General features: G+C 47.1%; 2 protein-coding genes across 5 annotated transcripts in view; both read left to right on the top strand.

Moving 5' to 3' along the window:
- Window positions 1-2,836, top strand: part of SEPTIN2 (septin 2) — a 34,394-nt gene extending 31,558 nt beyond the window's left edge. For all 4 annotated transcript variants that reach the window (XM_047085490.1, XM_047085489.1, XM_047085488.1 and 1 more), the window contains one exon: window positions 773-2,836. The gene's annotated coding sequence lies outside the window, so the exon portion shown is untranslated. The remainder of the gene's footprint in view (window positions 1-772) is intronic.
- Window positions 2,837-4,773: 1,937 nt separating this feature from the next.
- FARP2 (FERM, ARH/RhoGEF and pleckstrin domain protein 2) overlaps window positions 4,774-22,248 on the top strand; it is a 108,790-nt gene continuing 91,315 nt past the window's right edge. Inside the window, exons 1-2 of the mRNA XM_047085476.1 lie at window positions 4,774-4,847; window positions 20,067-20,298. Coding sequence (XP_046941432.1) covers window positions 20,095-20,298 — 204 coding nt within the window. The 5' untranslated portion in view covers window positions 4,774-4,847; window positions 20,067-20,094. The remainder of the gene's footprint in view (window positions 4,848-20,066; window positions 20,299-22,248) is intronic.

Genomic DNA, 22,248 nt, shown 5'->3' with positions numbered 1-22,248 from the left:
CTGTCAGGAGCCCACCGTGGCAGTCGCACGCGTGATAGAGGAGGCCCTGCAGGCTCACCCTGGAAGCATTGGCCACCAAAACAAAGCCCTGCCCTTGCGGCTTGTGGGGCAAGGTTTCAGTTGTGAAGCAAACAGATACACCTGTTTGGTGTCCCCGGTTACTGGAACGGGAGTGTCCACATATCCCCACTTGGGGTTGAACGGCAGCCCAGAGTTGGTTGTCGACACCTCCCGGCAGTCGCGAGGCCATGTGCTGAGTCTGCGCTGCACTGCCGTGGACACCGATCGCGTGCCAGGGTTTCCAGTGATTTGCCTGTGCGCCTCTCACTGGGGAGATGTCAGCATCGCCCAAGCTCTGGAGGCTGATTGTGCGTGAGCAGGTTTGGTGCCTGATGGGGAAGTGCTGGGGAATTAGCAGGAAACAGGACTTCTGATGGGGAGGGCTCATTTGAGGCAGGAGGGAGTGACCGATGTTTGCTCATTTTCTCTGATTTTCCTGCTTTTCTTTTAAAGACTTTAATTATGAAATCAGGAAAATTCTACTTTAGGTGTATGCAGCCAGTTTATATTTTTGTATACTTTTCAGTTTGGTGGTAACTCCCAAGTTCCCAAGAGCCTCATCAATGCTGTTTTGATTTAGTTAACTCTGGTCACGTGAGCCAGCCTTCTGCTCAATTTGTGCCCTTTGTGATACAGAAAATAATGTGGTTGATGATCCTAGCAGGAGCATCACACTGCTCCCATCTAAACATGTTGTGTTTTGTTTTTCCAGAAAACACATTGCAAGATGAAGAAAACATTCCGCATGAGTAATACAGCTGCGTGTTTCCGACAGATTATTGGAGGGGTGCCCGTCCACATTTTACAGTACCTGTGCCTGAGAATTTAATTTTTTTTTTAAACTTTTGATGTTTTGTATGAAGTACTTTTAACATTTGTAATTTTGTTGCTCTGTTATACTTCATATTTTGTGAGGTGAACCTTTCATTTTTATCTCTCTTCCACCTTAACTAACCACTAATGTTGGAACTGATTTCCGGGGTCAGTTAGAATGTGTAGTTAACATTGAATTTCTTTGGTTTGGCTGGCCTAACTGACTAATGGTTGAGGAGCACTCTTGATTCATTTCTAGAACATTCAGATCGAGCCAGCAGTGTTCCTGGGCGGTGGCAACGTAGACCCAGCAAGTGATCTGGAAAGATGAGCTGGCCTGCAGTAGGGCATTTACAACACCTAAAACCAGTTTTGCTGCTGTAATTCGATACTGTTCATTCATCTGCACATTCACCTTTCCACCACTTGAAACAATAGAATTATCTAATGTGACATGTGCATACTCAGCTCTTTTAAAAACAGGCCATTAGGAGCAAATTTTAAGAATTCTCTGGATTCTGATGCTACATTTTTTAAACTGCTCTGCAGAGAACCTGCCACAAGGCACGTTTTGTAGTGTTCTTCACTGATACTGGTTTATACTCTGCTGTGGACAGAAGGTGTCCATGAACTCCAGTTTTCATATTACAGTGATGACTCTTAACGCACACATAGCCAATAAACGATTTTTACTCAACTAACATAAAAAGTTACTTTTTAAGGAAAATTAGTAAGTTGATACATTTAGAAACCAACTTTTTTATATTTTTGTACTGCACTTTAATGTGTTTTCTGTAACTGCAAGTAAGATCTGCCTGAGCAGTGGAAATCGGGGTCCTCTGGTGGGTAGGCCTCTGAACCCCCAGACCTGTCATGGGCCCTGAGGCTCATGGCCCCATGAAGCCTCAGTGCCTACCAGGTTTTCTTGATTTGGCTTTTCTTTTGTTTCCTTGAAGTTTTTTTAATGGTTTTCTGAAAGCCAAATAGCAGATCATTTTTTTTTTTTTTTAATGTGCAGACTGTTGTCCATTTTCAGCCACTGTCATTTCCATCATTGTGTGTAATACCAATTTCCCCATGTACCGAGTAAGACTGAAAGACATTTCAGATGTGCACCACGATCTGACTGGTAGATGCCACCAGTCAGGTCCGTTTTCTGTGCTCTGCGGCCTTGGCCCTTCCATTCCCTCCTAGTGTGTCCCCCTGTCATGTGCTCCGAGGGGCGCCGATGCTCCCGGCATGCTGTTTTCAACATTTATACTGACATTGGGAAAGCAGTTCCCAGAAAGAGAGGGTGGAAGGAGACCTGGAGGGGGCAGGTGCGGCTTCAGTGTTTTCATTTTGCTGTAACAACAGGGGTTAAGATGCAGAAATCGCTTCCTCTGAGTAGGAGAAGAGTTTTTGTTTTGGCCAGACACAATATGGTGACATGGTCAAAATATATTCACTCCAAAGGTGTATTATGGAAAATAATCGGGTGTTGTCAACAACTTTGCCTTTTCACTGTCACTTAATGGTGAGCAGTCACAAGCTGTTAGGTTTAGGCACGTTGTACCGAGTTTTTACCAGGGGAAAGTGCTCTAAAGAGCGCGTCCGTGCAAGGCCAATTGTTTGGGTTATTTTGGCATGAACTACACTAGTAAAAGCTGTTTAAAGGGTGGAGCTGGGGGCACATGTGCAAGTGGTCAGTGCAAGCCCTGTGTCTGCTTGAGTAAGACTACTAGGGCCAGCTGCCATCCCATGAGGCTTCTGCGGGGGCAGGTGGACCTACATTGTCTCCCCTCTAAATCCCCTTTTGTTGTGCTGCCCAACTCTAAATAAATACTTTCACTATAGATAATTGCTCTTACTAAGAGATAGTCTTTACCTATAGAAGTGTATTTTGAAAACTTATTTTACACAGCAATTTTGTATCCATTGAAACTAACCTTTTATCAATAAAGCACTATTGTTTGGCTATGAAGTGAATAGTTATTTTTGGTTCTTTATGAAGGTGTAATGTCTTCTGGGAAAGGTTCAAAGCCCTACAAAACATCTGTGTACAAAATCAGGAAGAATTATTTGCACCAGTAATATCAGTACCTACCTTTTGTATTGGCGATCCCAGCCCGAGGGAAAGAGCCATAAAGACTAGGAAGGAAGGAATTATGGGTGACCTGCTCACCTACCTATAGTGAGTGTATGCTAAAAATCAGCACTATTACGGGGTGCCTGGGGGGCTCAGTCGGTTCAACATCCAACTTCAGTTCAGGTCATGATCTCACGGTTCATGAGTTCAAGGCCCGCATCAGTTCAAGGCCTGAGTTCATGAGTTCAAGGCCTGGAGCCTGCTTCAGATTCTTGTGTCTCCCTCTCTTTCTGCCCCTCCCCCACTCGTGCTCTGTCTCTCTCTCTCTCTCTCTCTCTCTCTGTCTCTCTCAAAAATAAATAAATGTTAAAAAAAATAAAAATAAAAGTCAGCACTATTAGGAGTCCAGTGGTGCCTGGACTAGATCTAGGAAATCATTTCTGTTCTAAATATCTCTGAGAAGAGACGGATAAGGAACACGCGGCCACTTACAGAGGAAACTTTGAACCTGAACTGCAGGCCTGATCTGGGTGGCTGGATGCTCTTTGCTGCCTCCACCACTGACCACCCAAGGACCTTTAGTGCTTCCTGAACCACCTGCACAGACCCCAGGGTAGAAGATACACCATCTCCACTTCCTTCCCTCAGGTCAGCCTGTACCCTCCTGTTTGGCGCTAGTAGAGGCCCTGCAGCCTCCGGGGAGTCACCCATCCCTGGGACCAGGCTCTCTGTTCCCAGCCCCCACTTGCCCTGCGGCCAGTCCTGAGACATGTGCCACCCTGGGGGCAGTGAGGACAGTTCTCTGGACTCCAATTTTGGTGCTGGGGGCCGGTTAGAGGAAAGGCCTCAAGGGAGTGGTGGGAGACATGGGGCCAGGAGGTGGAGGGGCCGCTCCCTACAGAGCTGTCTGGATGGCCTGCCAAGCTGGGTCTCTGCTGAGCCTCAGACCCTGAGGCTGCCCTGTGGGGAGCATCAGTTCCTCGAACCTCTAGGAAACCTGAGGGGTCTGGCTAAGCTCAGGAGGTGAAACACTGTGGGGGTTGGGGGTCCCCTTGAGAACGAACCCCAGTTGATCCTACCTTTATTTCCTTGACAGCAGCCGGTGGCACTCCTGGTCTGCCCCAGGAGGGCGGGTGTCAGGACCTGGTGCTGAGGGCAAGTTGGGTAGGGCTTGAAGGATGCGTAGGAGTTCACTGAACCCCTAGAAGAAGGGGTGTGTGCACCTAGTGGTCGCGGGCCTGGGAGACCCAAGACGTACTGTCACATTTCCGTTCCCGAGTGGTAGTCGCGAAGCTAAAGGGGGAACCACAAGGCTGAGAGGACGGGGGCCGCCTTCCCTTGCCCACCGCAGCAGTCACTGTTCAGCAGTCAGTGCCCTTAGGAGCCCCAGGAGGAATGCATCCGGGGGTAGGACAAGCAGGCGGGCTGGGCTGGAGCCGGGAAGAGAGGAGCCGCGCCCAGAACCGCCCCCGACCCGGCGAGCCGCCGGGGCCCAACTCCGGGTTCAGAGCCCCGCCCCAGGCTGAGGCCCGCCTGCCGAGCCGAGCCCCCCCCCCCCCCCCGCCCGCCCCCCAGGACCTAGCACCGTCCGCCTAGGCGAATCTCCGCTGATTTGCATTCGACTCCGCCTGTCGATTTAGCTCCGCCTCCTCCCCGTTCGTTCACCAATCAGAACTCTGTGCCGCACTTCCAGGCCGCGGGCCGTGGAGGCCCCGCCCCAAAGGTCCGCAGCCCAATCGACGGCGCGTCCGCGGAGGCGGGGGCGGGCCCCAGCGGGGCTCGCGGCGCGGGGCGGGGCGTGCGCCGTGGAGGCGGCTGGCTGGCAGTCTGGCGCGGCGGTCGCGAGCGGGCGGAGCTGCCGAGACCTGGAGTCCGCTACGGACGACGGCGCGGGCCGGGCCGGCGGGTGAGGACGCAGGGCCGCGAGCACAAGGGCCCGCGGGCGGGCGGGGCCGCGGTTTCGCGGGCGAGGGCAGGGAGCCGAGGCCGAGCTGGCGCTGAGGCCCGCGGCGGCCCGGCGCCTCAGGAGCCGCCTCAGGACGGCGGTCCACCAGCGGAGTCAAGCCCGGGCTCGGGAGGCCTTCCAGGGCGGCGGGCCCCGCGCGAGGAGGCCCCGAGAGTGCGGAGCCTGCCCGCTGGCGGCCTGGACGCAGGAGGCCCGGGGACGGGCCGCGGAGGTCCCGCGTGGGGGCCCGGGGGCGGGCCGGAGAGGGTTTGCGTAAAGACCCGGGGAAGGTCCCGCGTGGGGACCCAGGGACCCTGGGGAGAGCCTTGCGTGGAGGCCCTGGAGGTGGCCCAGGGAGCGTCTCGCGTGGAGGCCCGCGCAGAGCCACAGGTGGTAGCTCATGCTGGTTGTGACCACGCCCTTCTTGGCCTTTAAATGGTATCCTAAAGGTGGTTAACTAGGTGTTGGGTGTTCATGCTTGTAGTCCACTAAGGTTTAGTCCACTAAGGTTCCCCCAAGGCCTTGGGAAGGCGTCTAAAGGAAAACTGGGGCCGGGATACGGCCCAGCGTATCGCGCCAGCACTTTTTCCACTTGTGCTGGTGTCCACAGCCTCCAGTGTGGCCTTTGGTGTGCTGGTCAGGAATGGCTGCGAAGAACAGAAATTTAATCATGTGCTGAAGGAAATAACGCCAGTACGTCCTATAAAGAGCCGATGGGAAGATTTAAGACCCAGGGCTAAGTCTTTAAAGGGTGGTTTTTCTTTCTTCGTTTGTTTTGTTTCCATGAGATGGTTTTGGTCGGACCACTGTGGAAACGTTTGATAACCATCTGGCGGCATTGGGTTCGGGTGTTGGTTGAGTGTAGACGACGTACCAGCAGACAACTCAGATTTTCTCTCTGCCAGACAGACTGTAGAAGACACTAAGGCAGGCAGACAGGCAGGCATGGAGTAACTTTACTCGTAGCTCAAATGTAATTTTAATTTCCCGCATCTGCTGTTTGTTGAGATTCGTGCGAGCCCCTGTGCGCGAAGAGAATTTGGTGCAAAGAGTCGTGAAGTGCTCCGGGCTGGTCTTCGTACTTGGTTCTCTCAAATCCCGAGGTGGAGACGTGGCCAGGTCGCACAGCCCCATCTGGAAGTGGAGAGACCGGTTTAGGATCACACCCTGGCCATGCATCTTCCGAGCTTTATTGCAGCTTCTCTCCTGCGAGTGTGCCCTGAGCCGTTTGGACTAGATGCTGCTGCAGTTCCCTCAACTGGGGAGGTTTGCTGGCTCGTTTACATGATGGCCATCCTTTCCTAGGTTTCCAGGGTCCTTCTGCACTAAGTCATTCCCCAGTTTATGTGAGGAAGTTTATGTGATCTATTCATTTGTCTTTGCTCCTTATCGATAAAAGGGGGTGAAAACTTAGCTACCCCACATGGTTGTTGTGACACCGAAGTGTCTGTATATACATGGGCCATGTGTGAGATGTCTGGCACACAGCAAGCGCTTAAGTGACGTTAGCCATTGTTCTTCAGGTGGAAGAATAATCTGAGTAGATAGTAGAGCGAGGTAGGCAGTATTTTTTTTAATTTTTTGTCAATGTTTTATTTATTATTTTGAGACATAGGGAGCAAGTGGAGGTGGGGCAGAGAGAGAGAGGGAGACACAGAATCCAAGCAGGCTCCAGGCTCTGAGCTGTCCGCGCAGAGCTCAACACGGTGCTCGGACCCATGAACCGTGAGATCATGACCTGGGCCGAAGTCGGACACTTATCCCACTGAGCCACCCAGGCGCCCCGGGAGGTAGGCAGTATTTAAGCAGAGTTATACTGCCTTGGGGGGAAAGATAGGAGCCGATTGGCAAAGCAAACATGGACACGTGGGTAATCCCTTCTGTCCACACACTGGCCTCTGGTCACCGTGGCACCCCCTCTGTAGTCAGACAGTAACTTACTGCTGCTTACCTGTTCCGTTTTGTTCCTGTTTTTCCTTCACCCACTTTCTCATCAGCTCACCAGCTGCCCCTTTCACTCGGTGGGTGGCCAGCCTCCTACACGCAGCAGTGGCAGTAGGCATTCAGGGAAACCCCACTGTAAAGTTGAGTGTTGATCTGAGGGCTCTTGCGTCGTGGTCTGAAATCTGGGTGTCCACAGGGTCACTGGACTATAGTATATTTGTCTACTCCAGGTTTTACCTTGGCAACAGGGAGTCAAAGAAGTGAGGATTACACAGAACTTAATATGGTAAAGCCCACTCTTGTGGGTTTCTGGGATTGGTTACTTTGGTGGTGATTCTATAAATTGGTTTGATCTTTTTGGAGAGCAGTTAGCGGTGTGTGCTAAAGATTTTCATTTTGTAATCCCAGTTCTGAAAACCAACCCTGATACACAAATCCTGCATGTCGGGATGGTACAGTTCTCCACAGCTAGTGAGCATGCTCTGGGAATCCTGACAAAATGCGAACCTTGTCTCCAGACAAAATGTGAACCTTTGATTTATGGAAATCGGTTCAAAAACATGCCTTCACTAAAAAGGTGAAACCATGGGTACATAGTAATTATACTGTTGTAAAAATATGTGAAGACGTGGACCAGGATGGAAAGGGATGTTAGGGATATGTGTAGTTTTATTTTAGGGTCATGGGATTATTTCTATCCTGCCAAACTGGTGTTTTAGTTTATAGCCTTTTTAAAAAACAGAAAGGTACTGTAACGTTGTAGGATGCAGTGATGACTCTCCCAGCTGCAGAGCAGAAGGAGACCTAAGATTACATCCACACCTCTCGGTAGGCCCACAAGATCCCTCAGGGCCCAGCCCCTTGCGGGCATCCTCAGGACCCACACCTACCCACATTGTTCTTTGTCCTGACCCCTGCAGGGTCCCTGCCCTGACTTCTCCCAGGAAGCCTCTCTGAGTCAGGCAAGCACCTTCTTCCTAGGTTTACCTTGTACTTTCTGCTCCTGGTTACTGTTGTGGAGAGGTGGTACTGGCCACTTACAGAGCTGTCTTTTATTTTATTTTTTTAATGTAAATTAGTGAAGTGATCTACAGTCAACTGGAATATAATCATACCACAATTTATTTACTTATTTTTTTTAAAGTGTATTTATTTGGGGGCGCCTAGGTGGCTCAGTCAGTTAAGCATCCGACCTCAGCTTAAGTTAGGATCTCGTGGTTTGTGGGTTCGAGCCCCATGTCGGGCTCGATGCTGACAACTCGGAGCCTGAAGCCTGCTTCAGATTCTGTCTCCTTCTCTCTCTGTCCCTCCCCCGCTCGCACTTTGTCCGTCTCCTCTGTCTCTGTCTCTGTCTCTCTCTCTCTCTGTTTCAAAGATAAAACATTAACAAATTTTACAAAAATAAAATAAAGCGTAGTTACTCTGTGAGAGTGCGCACATGAGCAGGGGAGGGGCAGAGAGAGGGAGAGAGAGAATTCCAAGCAGGCTTCATGAGATCATGACCTGAGCCAATACCAAGAGTCAGATGCTTAACCAACTGAGCCACCCAGGTGCCCCCAGAGTTGTCTTTAGATCTTGTGGGCCTGTGCTTGGCCTGCAGGGTCACGTAAACCAAGAGGAGATAATCCACTGTGGAATCAGGGTAGGGTTGGTGCCACTTGAGGAACTGAACAACCACCAGCAAGTCACTAACCTTTCTGAGCCTGAGTTCCTCGATCTATGTGATGGGGATTGTGAGGATTAAATAAGATGATGTGGGCCTAGCAGTGGCCATCCCTTGGGACACTGTGGCGTTGGAGTGTGTGCCAGAACCTTCTTTTGGCCTGATGCAGATGCCCTCCTGCAGAGGGCTTCTCCCTCTCTTGCAGACACCAAATTCCTGTCTGCCAGCCTTGCTTTACTTTTTCTGTGGTGCCCACCACCATTTAACACACCATCTTCTCCTGCTGTAATAGGGAGGGGTTGTCTCATAAACTCCCATGTCCTTATAGGGACACCTGGGGGACTCAGTCAGTTGAGTGTCCAACTTCAACTTAGGTCATGATCTTGAGGTCTGAGAGTTTGAGCCCCACATCGGGCTCTGTGCTGATACCTAAGAGCCCGGAGCCTGCTTTGGATTCTGTCTCCTCTGTCTATGCCCCACACCCACTCACGCTCTGTCTCTCTCTCAAAAATAAATTAACATTAAAAATAAAAAACTTAAAAAAAACCTCCCATGTTCTTACAGACCTAGATTTTCCTGATACTGAGCACGTGCTCAATACGTTTGAATAAATCAAATTTCAAATTTCATTTGGGGCAAGGGCAGATGCCAAGTTTTATGTGGCCTGAAGCTTATACATACAATTTGGGAGAGGGAGCCTTTCTAAGAAAACGAATACAATGTTGTAAATAATTAATTGGAAAGTGAATATTTATGTAGAATAAGAAAAAGGTACAGATTCACAAAAGCTGAGAATAACATCACTAAATGGCATATTTGTTCAAAAGTAGCATATGTGTTTTTTAATTGTCTCTTCATGTGATAGAGAATAGAAAGAACTCAATGATCCCTCTCACACAAGTGATCAAAAATATTTATCGATAGGATGCATAAAACATGGTTACACCTATGGACAATATATGTTTGCTGTTTCTAGTACAGCTATAGGTGTGTGTCTCAGAAAAGCAGGAGTTCTGATAAATTCAATTCTGTACAATTCCATTCAAAAAGTAAAAAAATAATCTGTGCTATGTTGATAGACCTACTACATTAACATTTATTTTTCTGACAAACAAGAACGTCGGTTTTATCTACTTACAGTTTAACATGTGTGACGATAATTTTCCCACAGGTGAGCATCTGGCTCCCCTTATTTCAAACCTTGTTTCTTTCCCATAGCCCATGCACCGCCAGTGCTGGGCACCATCAGATGTGTACAGATGGCCTCAGGCCCCCAGCCCTGCACCTTTGTTTCATGTGCCCCTGGTGGGCAGGCGTAGTGGGTGACGCCAGTGTTCCCAGAAGCCCTACCTGCACTGAGATGGCAGGTGGTAAGTGTACAAGAAGTAATTGCAAACATACACGTATCCCACCAAATCCAAGCTAAATGTGTCTCCAGCTCCTTGTGCCCTGAGCTGCATCCCCAAAATGCCAGCAGCCCCTACTAAGCTGCCTGACATAAAAGGAACAAGGTTGTAGTGGAAAGCGGCAGCAGCCTAAGTTGATTGCAATCAGAATGTGCTCTGTGAATTTTACAGAAGGCTACAACCATAGGCACACTTTGCATAGGGCCTGTCCTAGGACCTTGGAAGGGGCCAGTGCATGTGGGGGGGGGGGGCCCAAACCAGAGGCAGAACAGCTTTAGAGGTATCAGGCTTTTGCAAGGGCAGTTGTGTCCCTGTGCTTGATGCCAGATAACACGATAGAGGCACGAGGGTTGAGGGTGCTCAGCGCACCTTCTAGCACCCAGCGGAAGTGTGTTTGAGAAGCAAGAAGCAGCACTAGGGAATTTTACAAGTTGTTTCAGTTACTAGGCTTTAGTAACTCTTGCCTCCTTCATAATGAAAGCCCTAAAAGCTTTTGATAGTAGTTGATAAGATGCATGTTGGGGGAACAAGTCTCAGTACCTGAACAAGAAATCGATTCCAGGGAGTGCTTAAAGATATTTTTATTTCAGGGGCACCTGGGTGGCCCAGTCAGTTAAGCATCCATCCGACTCTTGATTTCAGCTCAGGTCATGATCTCATGATTCATTGGATCAAGCCCCACATCTGGGATTGATTGGGATTGATTGATGCTTGGGATTCTCTCTCTCCCTCTCTCTCTCTCTCTGCCCCCCTCCCAAAAATAAATAAACTTTATTATTTTTTTTAATTTTACTGAACTGTTTTAGAAGAACAAGTACACTTCCTAGACTAGAGATAATAGCTATTGCATCTTTCTCTTGGAAGGTGAGCAGTGACATACCATAGGTACCCCTACCGTTTAAGACTCCTAAAGCAGGTAGTACTTGTGCAGTAATCTGCAGAAAAGCCATCTCATTTAAAAGTAATGTATACATATCACTGGAGGCAATTTGAAAATTATAGAACGTTGGAAAAAGAAATAAAAATCAACCTTCTTTCTCTCCCAAAGATAACCACCATAACCATTTTTAAAATGCATGGATATCAAGTCTGGCTCCTGGACAATGGACTAAGCATGCTCCACCCTGGCTCTCCCACTGCCTGTGGCTATAAAGCCTGGACAGCTGCAGGGAACTGGTGTTTGAGGACTCTGACAAGTCAATGGTGACAGGAGGATTGGGAACAAAGGCCAGAATTTGAAGAACTACTGCACCAGTAAAGAGTTTCCTATTTTTCCTCCAGGATTCCCCAGCCTGGTCTCAGAGTATCTGAAACCCAGAGGTGGGCACCAGATGCAAACAGAAAGTGCTGTAGGAGAGAATGGGAGAAAGCTGCTGGTTTCCTCCCCTCTCCCCTGTTCGCCAGTCAGGCTGTGGTTCTGGAACCTGCAGACACCTAAAACTCTGAGGGAGTCCAGAAACCCCCATTGCTGTTTTCTCCCAGGCAAGGGTGCAGGCACAGGAAGTGCACAGCGGAGCCAGTAACTAAAGCCCCAGGTTTCTGGCTGAAGGACTGAGAAGGGGAGCTCCAGGCAGCTGGAAAGTATACCAGGGAGACTTGGGAGAGGGAAGAGTTCAAGAAAGTGACCCCTGAAATTGCTTTGAACTTATGGCCTCAACGCTGAGCTGGGCACGTATGAGTCTGACCCCGAAGAACTTGCCAGAGGCTTTGGGAACTCAACTAAGAGGTAGGCCACGGCCTGGGAACCAAGCTGGCCTCTGGATGATGGTACACAAGGAGGATGGAGCCTCTGAACATGGAACTGACGCTGAGACCACAGCCTGCGGCCTGATCCCAAGCAGACCTGTGTCTACTAAAGCAGAAATACCCCAAGTCCACACAGTATTAAAAATGGCCACAATCCGGGGCTCCAAAAGTCCACAATCCTATCCAAAATTACATAGCATACACAGAATCGGGAAAATATCCCCTCCGAAGACACAAGACAGGCACAAACCAAGGTGATACGAATGTTGCAGGTCTCCGACAGAGACTTTGGCAGAATTTTAGCTCCCGTGACCTTCACCTCCTGATGTTACTTCTAGGGATATGCCATGGTACAGCAGCTCAGTGCCAGCAAGGACAGGGGTCTCAGTTCTCTACCCAGACAGCTGAGCGGGCCTGGAAATGCATTCTTCCGTCTCAGACCCCACACCAGCTGTCCCCTTGTGCAGACCTTGTGAGACCTTCAGCAGAGTGCTCTGCGGGTGTACATTGTACCCAGACTTCAGATCCACAGAGACTGACACAATAAAAGGCTCTTATTTAAGATGCTCAACTGTTAAAGGCTGCGATAAAAAGCTGAAACGCACTTGAAAACAACTGTTACTAAAATGTCCTGAGAAGCAAGGGTATTCTTGAAACAAATGGAAAGGTGGAAAGTGAACTTAAAAAAAAAAGATGTAAAGGAAAAACAAGTAGGAATTTTAGAACTGAAAATACAATAACTGACGTAAAATGGAGTTACAGAGTTAACAAATGACAGTGAACGTATGATGCATGGATGTGCAATATTTTAAACGTTTATTTATTTATTTTGAGAGAGAGGGGAAATCCCAAGCAGGCTCCGTGCTCAGTGCAGAGTCCGAGGCAGGGCTCGAATCCACAAACCATGAGATCACAACCTGAGCCAATCAAGAGTTGGATACTCAACTGACTGAGCCACCCAAGCGCCCCTGGATGTACAATTTTTAAAGTCAAATTGTTTTGTCCTTTAAACTTGAAGAATTTGCATTATATTGTATTGGACTGGGAGTCAGGACACTGGGCCTTAGTCCTGTCTACACAGGTTGGATCTGTGGCCTTCAGCAAGCGGCTCCATTCTCAGGCTGCTGTTTCCTATGGAAACTAAGAGGCTGGGCCAGCATTTCATGGTGTACACACACTCGCCCTCTCACCTGTGAACTGTTCTAGCGGTTTTCTGGATCCTTAATGTACGCTGAAAATTGTCGCCAGATCTGTTGTTTGTTCTTTCATTTGTTCTTTTTTTTTAACTCGTAGAAAATTCCAAACATCCACAAAAGTGCATATATCAAAAACAGCTCCAATGATTAACATATGGGCAATAATTTGGGGTTTTTTTGGGGGGGAGGGACTATTATCTTCTTGACCCCCACCTCAGTGGATTATTTTAATGTAAATCCTAGGTATTATTCCACTATCCAAAAATAGTTATGTATCTCTAAGAGATGGGGTGTCTTCCACCTTCGTATATACACAATACCATTAAAACATCTAGGAAATTAGTGGTACTTGTTAAATCACCTAATTTGAAGGAAGTGCTCAGATTTCCCTGATTGTTCCACAAATACTTGATTCAGGATTCAAATAAGGTCCATGGGGAGCATTTGACAGATAATATCTTTTAACAGTGTCTATCACCTTCCTCCCACCCCGTTGCTTGCTTGCTTGCCTGCCTGCTTGCTTGCTTGCTTGTTTTTTTTCTTTGCCATTTATTGAAGAAATGAGATTGTTTTTCTTGTAGAATATGCCACATTGTGGTTTTACTCGTAGTCTTTAATCTTTAGGATGTATTTCACTAGTGATGGGTAATGAGGTTACTGAGTTTGAAAGTCACTTGAAGTAATTCCTTTTGTAGTTTAGCTGCTGTCTGAATGTACAGTGAGGATCATTTATTTCATTTTTGAGTTTTGGGGCTTTTCTAAAACACTGATTTCATTTTGCTTTCTAAGTATGTAAAACATTCGGGAGGTTCCCAAGTCAACCCATGGAAACCTTGTGCACTGGAAGAAGAGGTTTCCAGTGCTGTATTCCCGGTGCATTCCATCCCATGGGCAGCCACTGTCAGTACGTTTGGGTTTGTCCTTCCATTGTTGTTTGAAGACAAGCAAATGCACATGTTTCTATTCCAACTCTCTTGTTCATGCTAGAGAACCATAAAGACCTTGCTTTTGTCCGTGAAGATTTTGGTGTTAAGTTGGGCAGCTTCATACCAAAGGAAAAAAGGGTTGAGAATCAACCTTTTGATTGGAGGAGGTGGGTGTGTTTGTGCCACCAGTACACGTGCCCATGCATGCGGATGCCCTGCCTGCCCTCCATCTGGCCAGCTGTTTCTTGTCAGCTCTTTGAGGCGTTGCCTTACGGTGCATGTTCTGACATTTTTCTCTCTGATTCCTTATACTGATTGAATTGTTTAGTTGCTTGTTCTAAAAAATACTAGTCATGCTTATTAGGGAATAAAAGGGCCTACCTCTTGCTGTGCTGTAGTGAAGAGGTGATGTAGTCCAGGGCCCAGGAGCCAGGTGAGGACTCCATCTGAACATTGTCAGCAACGAGCATTCTTGCCAGCGCTGTCGTATGCTCTAGGTGTGTTAGAAAGATGTCGTCGAAGTGAGTGCCATGTTCTGCTTCCTTAATTGGTCAGTATACACTTAGGTTTTATGATCCTCCTGAAAGAGGCAACCAAGGAGGGTGGAAGAGGCAACCAAGGAGATCTTTTGCATAACAGAATTTTTAAGCAATTCCCTTTATTGTGGACCATGACTAGTGGGTGCTTTTGTCTGGGGAGCCATGTGCTCATTTTCCAGTAGACAGCAAGGCGGCTTAGTGGCCAGGTCCAGGCCGGGCTTAGGTCCTGGCCCAGTCATTTCTGAGTTATGTGTTCTGTGGCAGACTTTTTTTTTTTTTTAATAGGCTTTATGTTTTAGAGCAGTGTTGAGTTCACATCAAAGTCAAGTTGCAGGTACAGAGATATCCAAATGCCCTGTCCCTCTTATGCCTTTCCCACCATCAGCCCTCCCACACACACACACACACACACACAGAGTAGCACATCTGCTACAACCCGCATTGACATGTCATCACCCAAAGCTTGGATAGACTTTTTGTTTATTTTGAGGAAGAGAGGGCACAAGTGGGGGAGGGGCACAGAAAGAGACAGAGAATCCCAAGCAGGCTCCACGCTGTCAACACAGAGCCGGATGCAGGGCTCAATCTCACGAGCTATGAGATCTGATCAGTTGGACACTTAACTGACTAAGCCACTCAGGCGCCCAAATGGACAGACTTTTGAGCTGAATTTTTCCAACTTTGAGATAGAAATACATCACAAGGTGGTTTTTTTTTTTTTTTCAACGTTTATTTATTTTTGGGACAGAGAGAGACAGAGCATGAACGGGGGAGGGGCAGAGAGAGAGAGGGAGACACAGAATTGGAAGCAGGCTCCAGGCTCTGAGCTGTCAGCCCAGAGCCCGACGCGGGGCTCGAACTCACGGACCGCGAGATCGTGACCTGGCTGAAGTCGGACGCTTAACCGACTGCGCCACCCAGGCGCCCCACAAGGTGGTTTTTACAGTTTTTCTCGGAATTCTCTCTCTCTCTCTCTCTCTCTCTCTCTCCCCCATCTCCCACTCGCTTGTTGTCTCTCTGTCTCTCTCAAAATGAAAATTAAAAAAATTTTAGGGGTGCCTGGATGACTCAGTTAGTTAAGCAGCCGACTTCAGCTCAGGTTATGATCTCACAATTTGTGAGTTTGAGCCCCACGTCGGGCTCTGTGCTGACAACTCAGAGCCTGGAGCCTGCTTTGGATTCTGTGTTTCCATCTCTCTCTGCCCCTCCCCTACTCATGCGCACGCGTTCTCTCTCTCTCTCTCTCTCTCTCAAAAATAAATTAAAAAAACATTAAAAAAATTTTTTATTAAATGAAAATATGTAGGTAGGAACGGAGTTTTCTAGTAGGTAGTGCTAAATGTCAGTAGTGGAAATTGTGTCCAGCTACCAGAAATATTTTTAGGAATGAAATCTGCAGAGCATTTCATTCATGGAGGAGGATGACAAAATCTGGAGCCCGTGTAGGGCCTTGGTTCTTCACACCACTGCTTCCCTCTGGATTTCTGGGAGGCTCTCTGGAAGCAGGAGAAGTGAGCAGGGGCTAACATCTAACATTTAGGGCTCCCAGGACCGAAGAACCGCTCACGTGGCCTTGCTGTGTTTCTCATCTGTCTTGCATACTCTTGCCCTTTAAATGTGTATTTAGAAGCACACAAGGCAAAACAAAGTAATTTCTGTTAGGTCGTAATTGATGTAAAACAGATTCATTCAGCGCATACGTTTTTCCTTTCGTTTTCTCCCGCGGTCAGCTGGAGGAGGCGATGGGCAGGGCACGTGACTGAAAGAGTGGCCTCGCGTTTCTGCAGGGGTCCGGTTACACTGTTCGTTCTGGGGCAGATGGGTAGTCTCTGAGGGCAGCATGGGGGTTCTGTACCTGTTTTCTGTTAAGTTCCTCATTTTCTAAGATTTCTTAAACTTTGAAGCCAAGTAAATATTAAACGTGTAATTTATGCCACATACCGTTATGTGATAGCAACTGTATTTTTCTTTAGAACATAAGCAGTAGGGTACTTCAGGGCCATTTCCTCAATGACCTTCCAGAACAAGAGTGTCTGATGACCCCGAGTCTTAGCTTAAGCTACATTGAGGTCTTTGGACTAGATGAAAATAACTAGGATGTCCATTTGCTGCTCAAAAGGCATGCAGACCTGCACAGATCTCTTGTGGACCAAGAAGTGGTCTTTTGTTCTTAGAAAAGATGAAATAATGTTAAAAGTATGCTGTTTTTAATTTATTTATTATATAAATAAACAAAGATCTAGAAAAACCACATAAATCGAGTATATGGCTTAATGATTATAAAGTGAACATGGTCTAACCAAGTGACGTAACCATGCTGACCATGCCAGAGGGCCCTTCTGAAACCTTATCCTGGAGACAGAAGCCCTCCCACCAAGATGGACCACTGCGAGTTTTCTAGTACGAATCTCCTTGCACAGTCTTCTTACAGCGTGCCCACCCTGATGTGCCCCTCAGCACACTGGGGGTGAGTCTTGCCTGTTTTGTTTTAGAAGTATGTGTCTAGACAGGACTCTCTTATTATAATGAGTAGAAGATAATCTGAAGAAATTTTTTCCATCTAAAATTATTAAGAAAAAAATCTATATCAGGAAACCCTGGGTGGCTTAATCAGTTAAGCGTCCGACTTCAGCTCAGGTCATAATCTCACAGCTCGTGAGTTTGAGCCCCACATTGGGCTCTGTGCTGACAGCTCAGAGCCTGGAAGCCTGCTTCAGATTCTGTGTCCCTCTGTTGCTCTGCCCTTCTCCTGTTCCTGCTCTGTCTCTCTCTCCCCACCTCTCTCTCTCTCTCAAGAATAAATAAACATTTAAAAAATTTAAAAAAGAAAAAGTCTACATGAGAATATATAATGGAATAAATAAGTGACTTGTTAAAATATGTTTTGGTTGTACAGAAATTTTCAGAACAGTAGCTTAAAAAGGGAAGGATCAGTTTGGTGCCCAGGATTAAACGGCCCATAGTTTCTCAGAAGGACCTGCTCTCAGTGCCTCAGGGTCAGTAAATGCTGTGAACTAACCAAGAACTTGTTCTCCTCTGTGTGTACATTAGAGACGCCTTACAGGTGGTGTCTTCTTTGTTCACATCCCATCAATTTTGCATTAACTACTCACATCGGTGAAATTGAAAAAGCTCATCCTTCTGGTTCTCAGAATCTCATCCCACATTTAATATTAGTGGCATGAATATTAGTGATTTTCCAGTGTTTTCTGTTTGTGACCATAGTCTGTCTTTCGCTGCTCAGGCCTGTATGGTGCATTGCCTGACAAGGCGGTTCATGTTCCTTGATGACACTGCTGTGAATTAAATAAATACTTAGCAAACATTCACAGTAAGAATTTAGTTCCTGCTGTCAGGGTGCATACAACCGGAGAGGGGATTCGAATATGGTGGGTAACTGCTAACCTGAACCAGACCTGTGCCTGTCCACGAGGGGCAGTCCGTCCTTGTGCAAGAGTGGGGGCGGGAGGTGTATTTGGCGAAGTGACACCACCTTGTCACTTTGCTCATACCGTTCTTGGTTCACTGTCCCGGGAGGTTTTAGCTTTCTTGTGCTTTGCCTGCTTGTTCGACAGATCACACGTGTGTGGAAGTTCTTGCCCACGTGGGCTGGAGACCTTGTCTTTGCTGGGGAGGGTTTAAGTATGTGGTAGAGGTGGCTCAGCGGGTGACTGAGAAGTTTTTAAACTTAATTCAAGAGACAAAACATTCATGAAATGGTTCTTCTTGATAACAAAGTAAGCATGGAACGGATAAAAGGGCCGGGGAGCCAACAGTTAGGTTGGCACATGAGGGAATGGACCGGAAATTTAGATTAATTCTCTAAGAAATTTACCGCACATTAGTAGAATGCTTGTCAGAGGTAAGGGAGTGAGGTAGTTTTCCCAGCATCTCCACTCTTTCTTTTTTTTTTTTAATTTACTTTTTTATTTTTTTTAATTTACATCCTAATTAGTTAGCATCTAGTGCAACAATGATTTCACGAGTAGATTCCTTAGTGCCCCTTCCCCATTGAGCCCATCCCCCCTCCCACAACCCCTCCAGTAACCCTGTTTGCTCTCCGTATTTAAGAGTCTCTTCTGTTTTGTCCCTGTCCCTGTTTTTATATTATTCTTGCTTCCCTTCCCTTATGTTCATCTGTTCTGTGTCTTAAAGTCTTCATATGAGTGAAGCCATATGATTTTTGTCTTTCTCTGACTGACTAATTTCACTTAGCATAATACCCTCCAGTTCCATCCACGTAGTTGCAAATGGCAAGATTTCATTCTTTTTGATTACAGAGTAGAACTCCATTGTATATATATACCACATCTTCTTTATCCATTCATCCATCGATGGACATTTGGGCTCTTTCCATACTTTGGCTCTTGTCGATAGTGCTGCTATAAACATGGGGGTGCCTGTGTCCCTTCGAAACAGCACACCTGTATCCTGTGGATAAGTGCCTAGTAGTGCAATTGCTGGGTCATAGGGTAGTTCTATTTTTAGTTTTTTGAGGAACCTCCATTCTGTTTTCCAGAGTGCCTGCACCAGCTTGCATTCCCATCTGCTCTTTCTTGAGTAAACGTCTCGAATTTGTTTTTTGTCATACTGTGCTTCACTGATCAAGATTTTTCTTTAAGTTGACTTTCAAACGTAAATACACATATTTAAGAAGTAAATTTGTCATAAATAGAGAGTAGCTAGATTAATACAAAGGAAAGCAAGCTGGTATTATTAGATTCTAGCTGATACTCAGCCTCTTCTTTCTTTGTAAAAACAATGACGTGGTTAACCCTGTTCGGCTTTCTAGCTTGAAGCTAGAGAAGTTTCCATGGCATGCCATGGAGTACTGGAAAGGGCGGAGGGCATCGCTTGTGTGCTGGTGTCTGCTTAGCGGGCAGCGGGTGCAAGAACATCGTGAGAACAGGTAAGTGGTGCTGGGAACGGCCTGGCCTGGGGCCAGTGCCCCTCACATCAGGCACACAGCCCTCATGTCACTCTGATGGCCTCCGTCTAGCCCGGTAAGACACCACTTACAAAACTGGGAAGCCTGAACCCGGCCCAGACAAACCTGGGCTGTCCTCACCTGGCTGACCTCACCCAGCACAGGGAGTGGCCTACTGAATGGTGCCCGTCGTGCACTGCACTTGCTGTGTGGCACCTGCTCCTCTTTGCTGAAATGTACCATCTGGCATTTAACAGTGTACCATCAGCACAGCAACTCTCTGGGCTGCTGGAGCCCAGAGGATGTACCGGGGGACTCCAGGCGGCCAGACGAAGGCACAGGCCACTGTTGGATGAGGTCTTGTGAGTTACATGAGAGGATGCGTTGCCTGGCTTGCAGAAGCACCAGGAAATAGTGTCTTTGTGAACAGTGCTTGTTATTTTGTGATCCACCGATCCATGTATGAGTAGAAGGTAATCTTGTTTAACTCTTTGCTTTAATGTAACTTAAGACACCTAGAAGTTGCAAAATTAGAGCAGAGAATTCCTGGGCACCTGATTTTTTTTTTAATATCTAAATAACTTCGGGGGCGCCTGAGTGGCTCAGTCGGTTGAGCATCCGACTTCGGCTCAGGTCATGATCTCACGGTTCATGAGTTCCAGCCCCACGTCAGGCTCTGGGCTGACAGCTCGGAGCCTGGAGCCCGCTTCAGATTCTGTGTCTCCCTCCGTCTGCCCCTCCGCTGCTTGCACTCTGTCTCTCACATTGTCTCAAAAATAAACAAACATTAAATGACTTTCAATGACTCTTTGGGGTTTTTTGTTTTGTTTTAGAGTGCTCTTCATTCTTAGCTGATGAAGAATGGGGGAGATAGAAGGAACATACAGAGTCTTGCAGACTCCAGGGACACGCTTGGGCGCCCAGACCCCAGGGGGAGTGAGCACCCTCGAGCCTGGGCAGAACCTCTTGGCAACCGCAGCACGGGCATCAGCCAGAACACAGGAGAAGCACCTTCACCTCCGAGTGAAGCTGCTGGACAACAGCATGGAAATATTTGACATTGAGGTAAGTAGTGATATTTGGAGGCATATTTCCTTATACTTTCTAAAAGTCAGGTATGATGAACCACATTCCATTTTGCTGATCAGACTTGGCCTATTTATCAAGCTGACCAAGGGTGGTGTTGGTAACACTAAGATCCTTGGAAACAGTGATTCTGAGTTTCTCCTTTTATTTGAAAAGTGATATTCTCCTGTCTTTCCTTTGAAATTCTGATACAACATGGCCCTTCTGTTCTTCAGAGAGGCTGGCTGACTGCTGTGGAGCACGGACTGGACCCGTCCAGATCTGCCCACTGTGTGTCAGCTCCTCTCTGATACATGGCGGTGATTGTAGTCCCCTCTTCTCAGGGGCTGTGGCAAGGACGCGTGCAAAGAGCCTGGCACACAGGTGGTGGTGCACAGTAACATTCAATTTGTTTTTCTGTATCAACAGATACAGAAAACATAATAACGTTTTTATTTTGAAAATTTCCTAACGATAGATTGCACTGATAATGTTGGCAAAAACAAGTGAATATAGCAAAAATGTGTAAATGTATCATATAAGTGTATGTGTGTATATATGTATCTAATCAATACTTTTTAGACCCACATAATACTTTAGAAAACACTGATTTTCTAAATGGTGTTAGAATGAGTGTGCTTTTTAAAATTATTTATTTTATATGTAATGCACAAAGATAGTCTCTCTTCTCTAATTTTTTCATAATGGTTTAAAGTAATATCTTTAGAAGTTTTTTCTGCTCTTAATGTCACAAAAGGAAGGACAAGAGAATGAATTTAAACTTTAGCAAGAGGCTTATTTGTGCTTAGAGATTTCTGTCAAGAAGTCAGGATGCTACACAGAAACTAAGATTACTGAGCTGGGGGCCAGGCTGTGATGACCCTAGAGGAAACTTCTTGGGGGCTCTGGTGGTGCCTAATTCAGAACGCATTGCATGGGAAGGGGAGGAGGGAGTGAGGGAGGGGGTCAGTGGTGGGGAGCTGGAGGTCAGGGCTGTACCCCAGTCCTCTTGCCTGGGGTCCCAGGCACACCAGCCTCTCTTGCCTCTCCTGCTTGAGTGTTTGATGGTAAGCGTCTAGTGCATAGATTCATAGTATCTGAATTCAGAGGACCCCGAACACTCCTTTTAAGGTCTTACCTGAGGAGGAAATTGAGTAGCATTTCATCAGGGCAGTAGTAATTGAAACTGGTAGGACCTGTCTGTCCAGCTTCCCAGGTCACTCCCGTGTTGCCAGAGGCAGCCTTTGCTGGGAAGGTAGTCCAAAACAGGCTACCTTTGAATGCTGGAGAGCTAGAGACTTGCTGTGGGCTCTCTTTGGCAGCATTTCCCAGCCCCGCAAGGTGCTCTTTGATGAGTCACCTGCAGGAAATGGGTTAAAGGTGTGCAGGGCTAGCTGGACTCCCAGATCTTTTCCAGCCAGTGCTCTCAAGAGTTCCACCGTTTGGCCGTCTTCTGATAGACACACCCACTATGGTCTAGGCTTATAACACTCTCAGAATGTTCAAAAGAAAGAACGGAGGGGAGGGGAGGAGAGGAGAGGAGAGAAAAGAACACAAAGAACTGAGCTATTCAGAGCTTACTTTCAGAGCATCTTTTTTTATCCTGCCTAATAGTCTTTATCAACTAAAACTAGGCCCAAAAAAGAAGAAAGCACATATTTATTGTGGAGTCATAAATAACACATAGCCCTTCTCTGATATACACGCCATCGCTAAGTGTCTGGATTGCTTTATTCGTCAGCATTCAGAAGTGGCATTTTGTAAAGGTTTCACCATATTTAGAACTTGTCAGAGTTGAGTAGGTTGAGATTATTGTGTTGGGGAGGAAGAATTTTCTCTGCCCTTCCAGACCTGTTTGGCTAGACCAAGAATCAGACTGACAGGAGCAGATCAACCGGCAAACATCCAACTTAATAGCATATGTATAGGGAATCCACAGAGATGGAAATT

This window comes from Lynx rufus, unplaced genomic scaffold (genome assembly GCF_022079265.1).
Source record: "Lynx rufus isolate CCGP_SWC_20201006 ecotype Redwood Valley unplaced genomic scaffold, mLynRuf1.p SCAF_2, whole genome shotgun sequence".
In the NCBI taxonomy this organism is placed as follows: Eukaryota; Metazoa; Chordata; class Mammalia; order Carnivora; family Felidae; genus Lynx; species Lynx rufus.
This window is presented reverse-complemented; position numbering and strand designations above follow the sequence as displayed.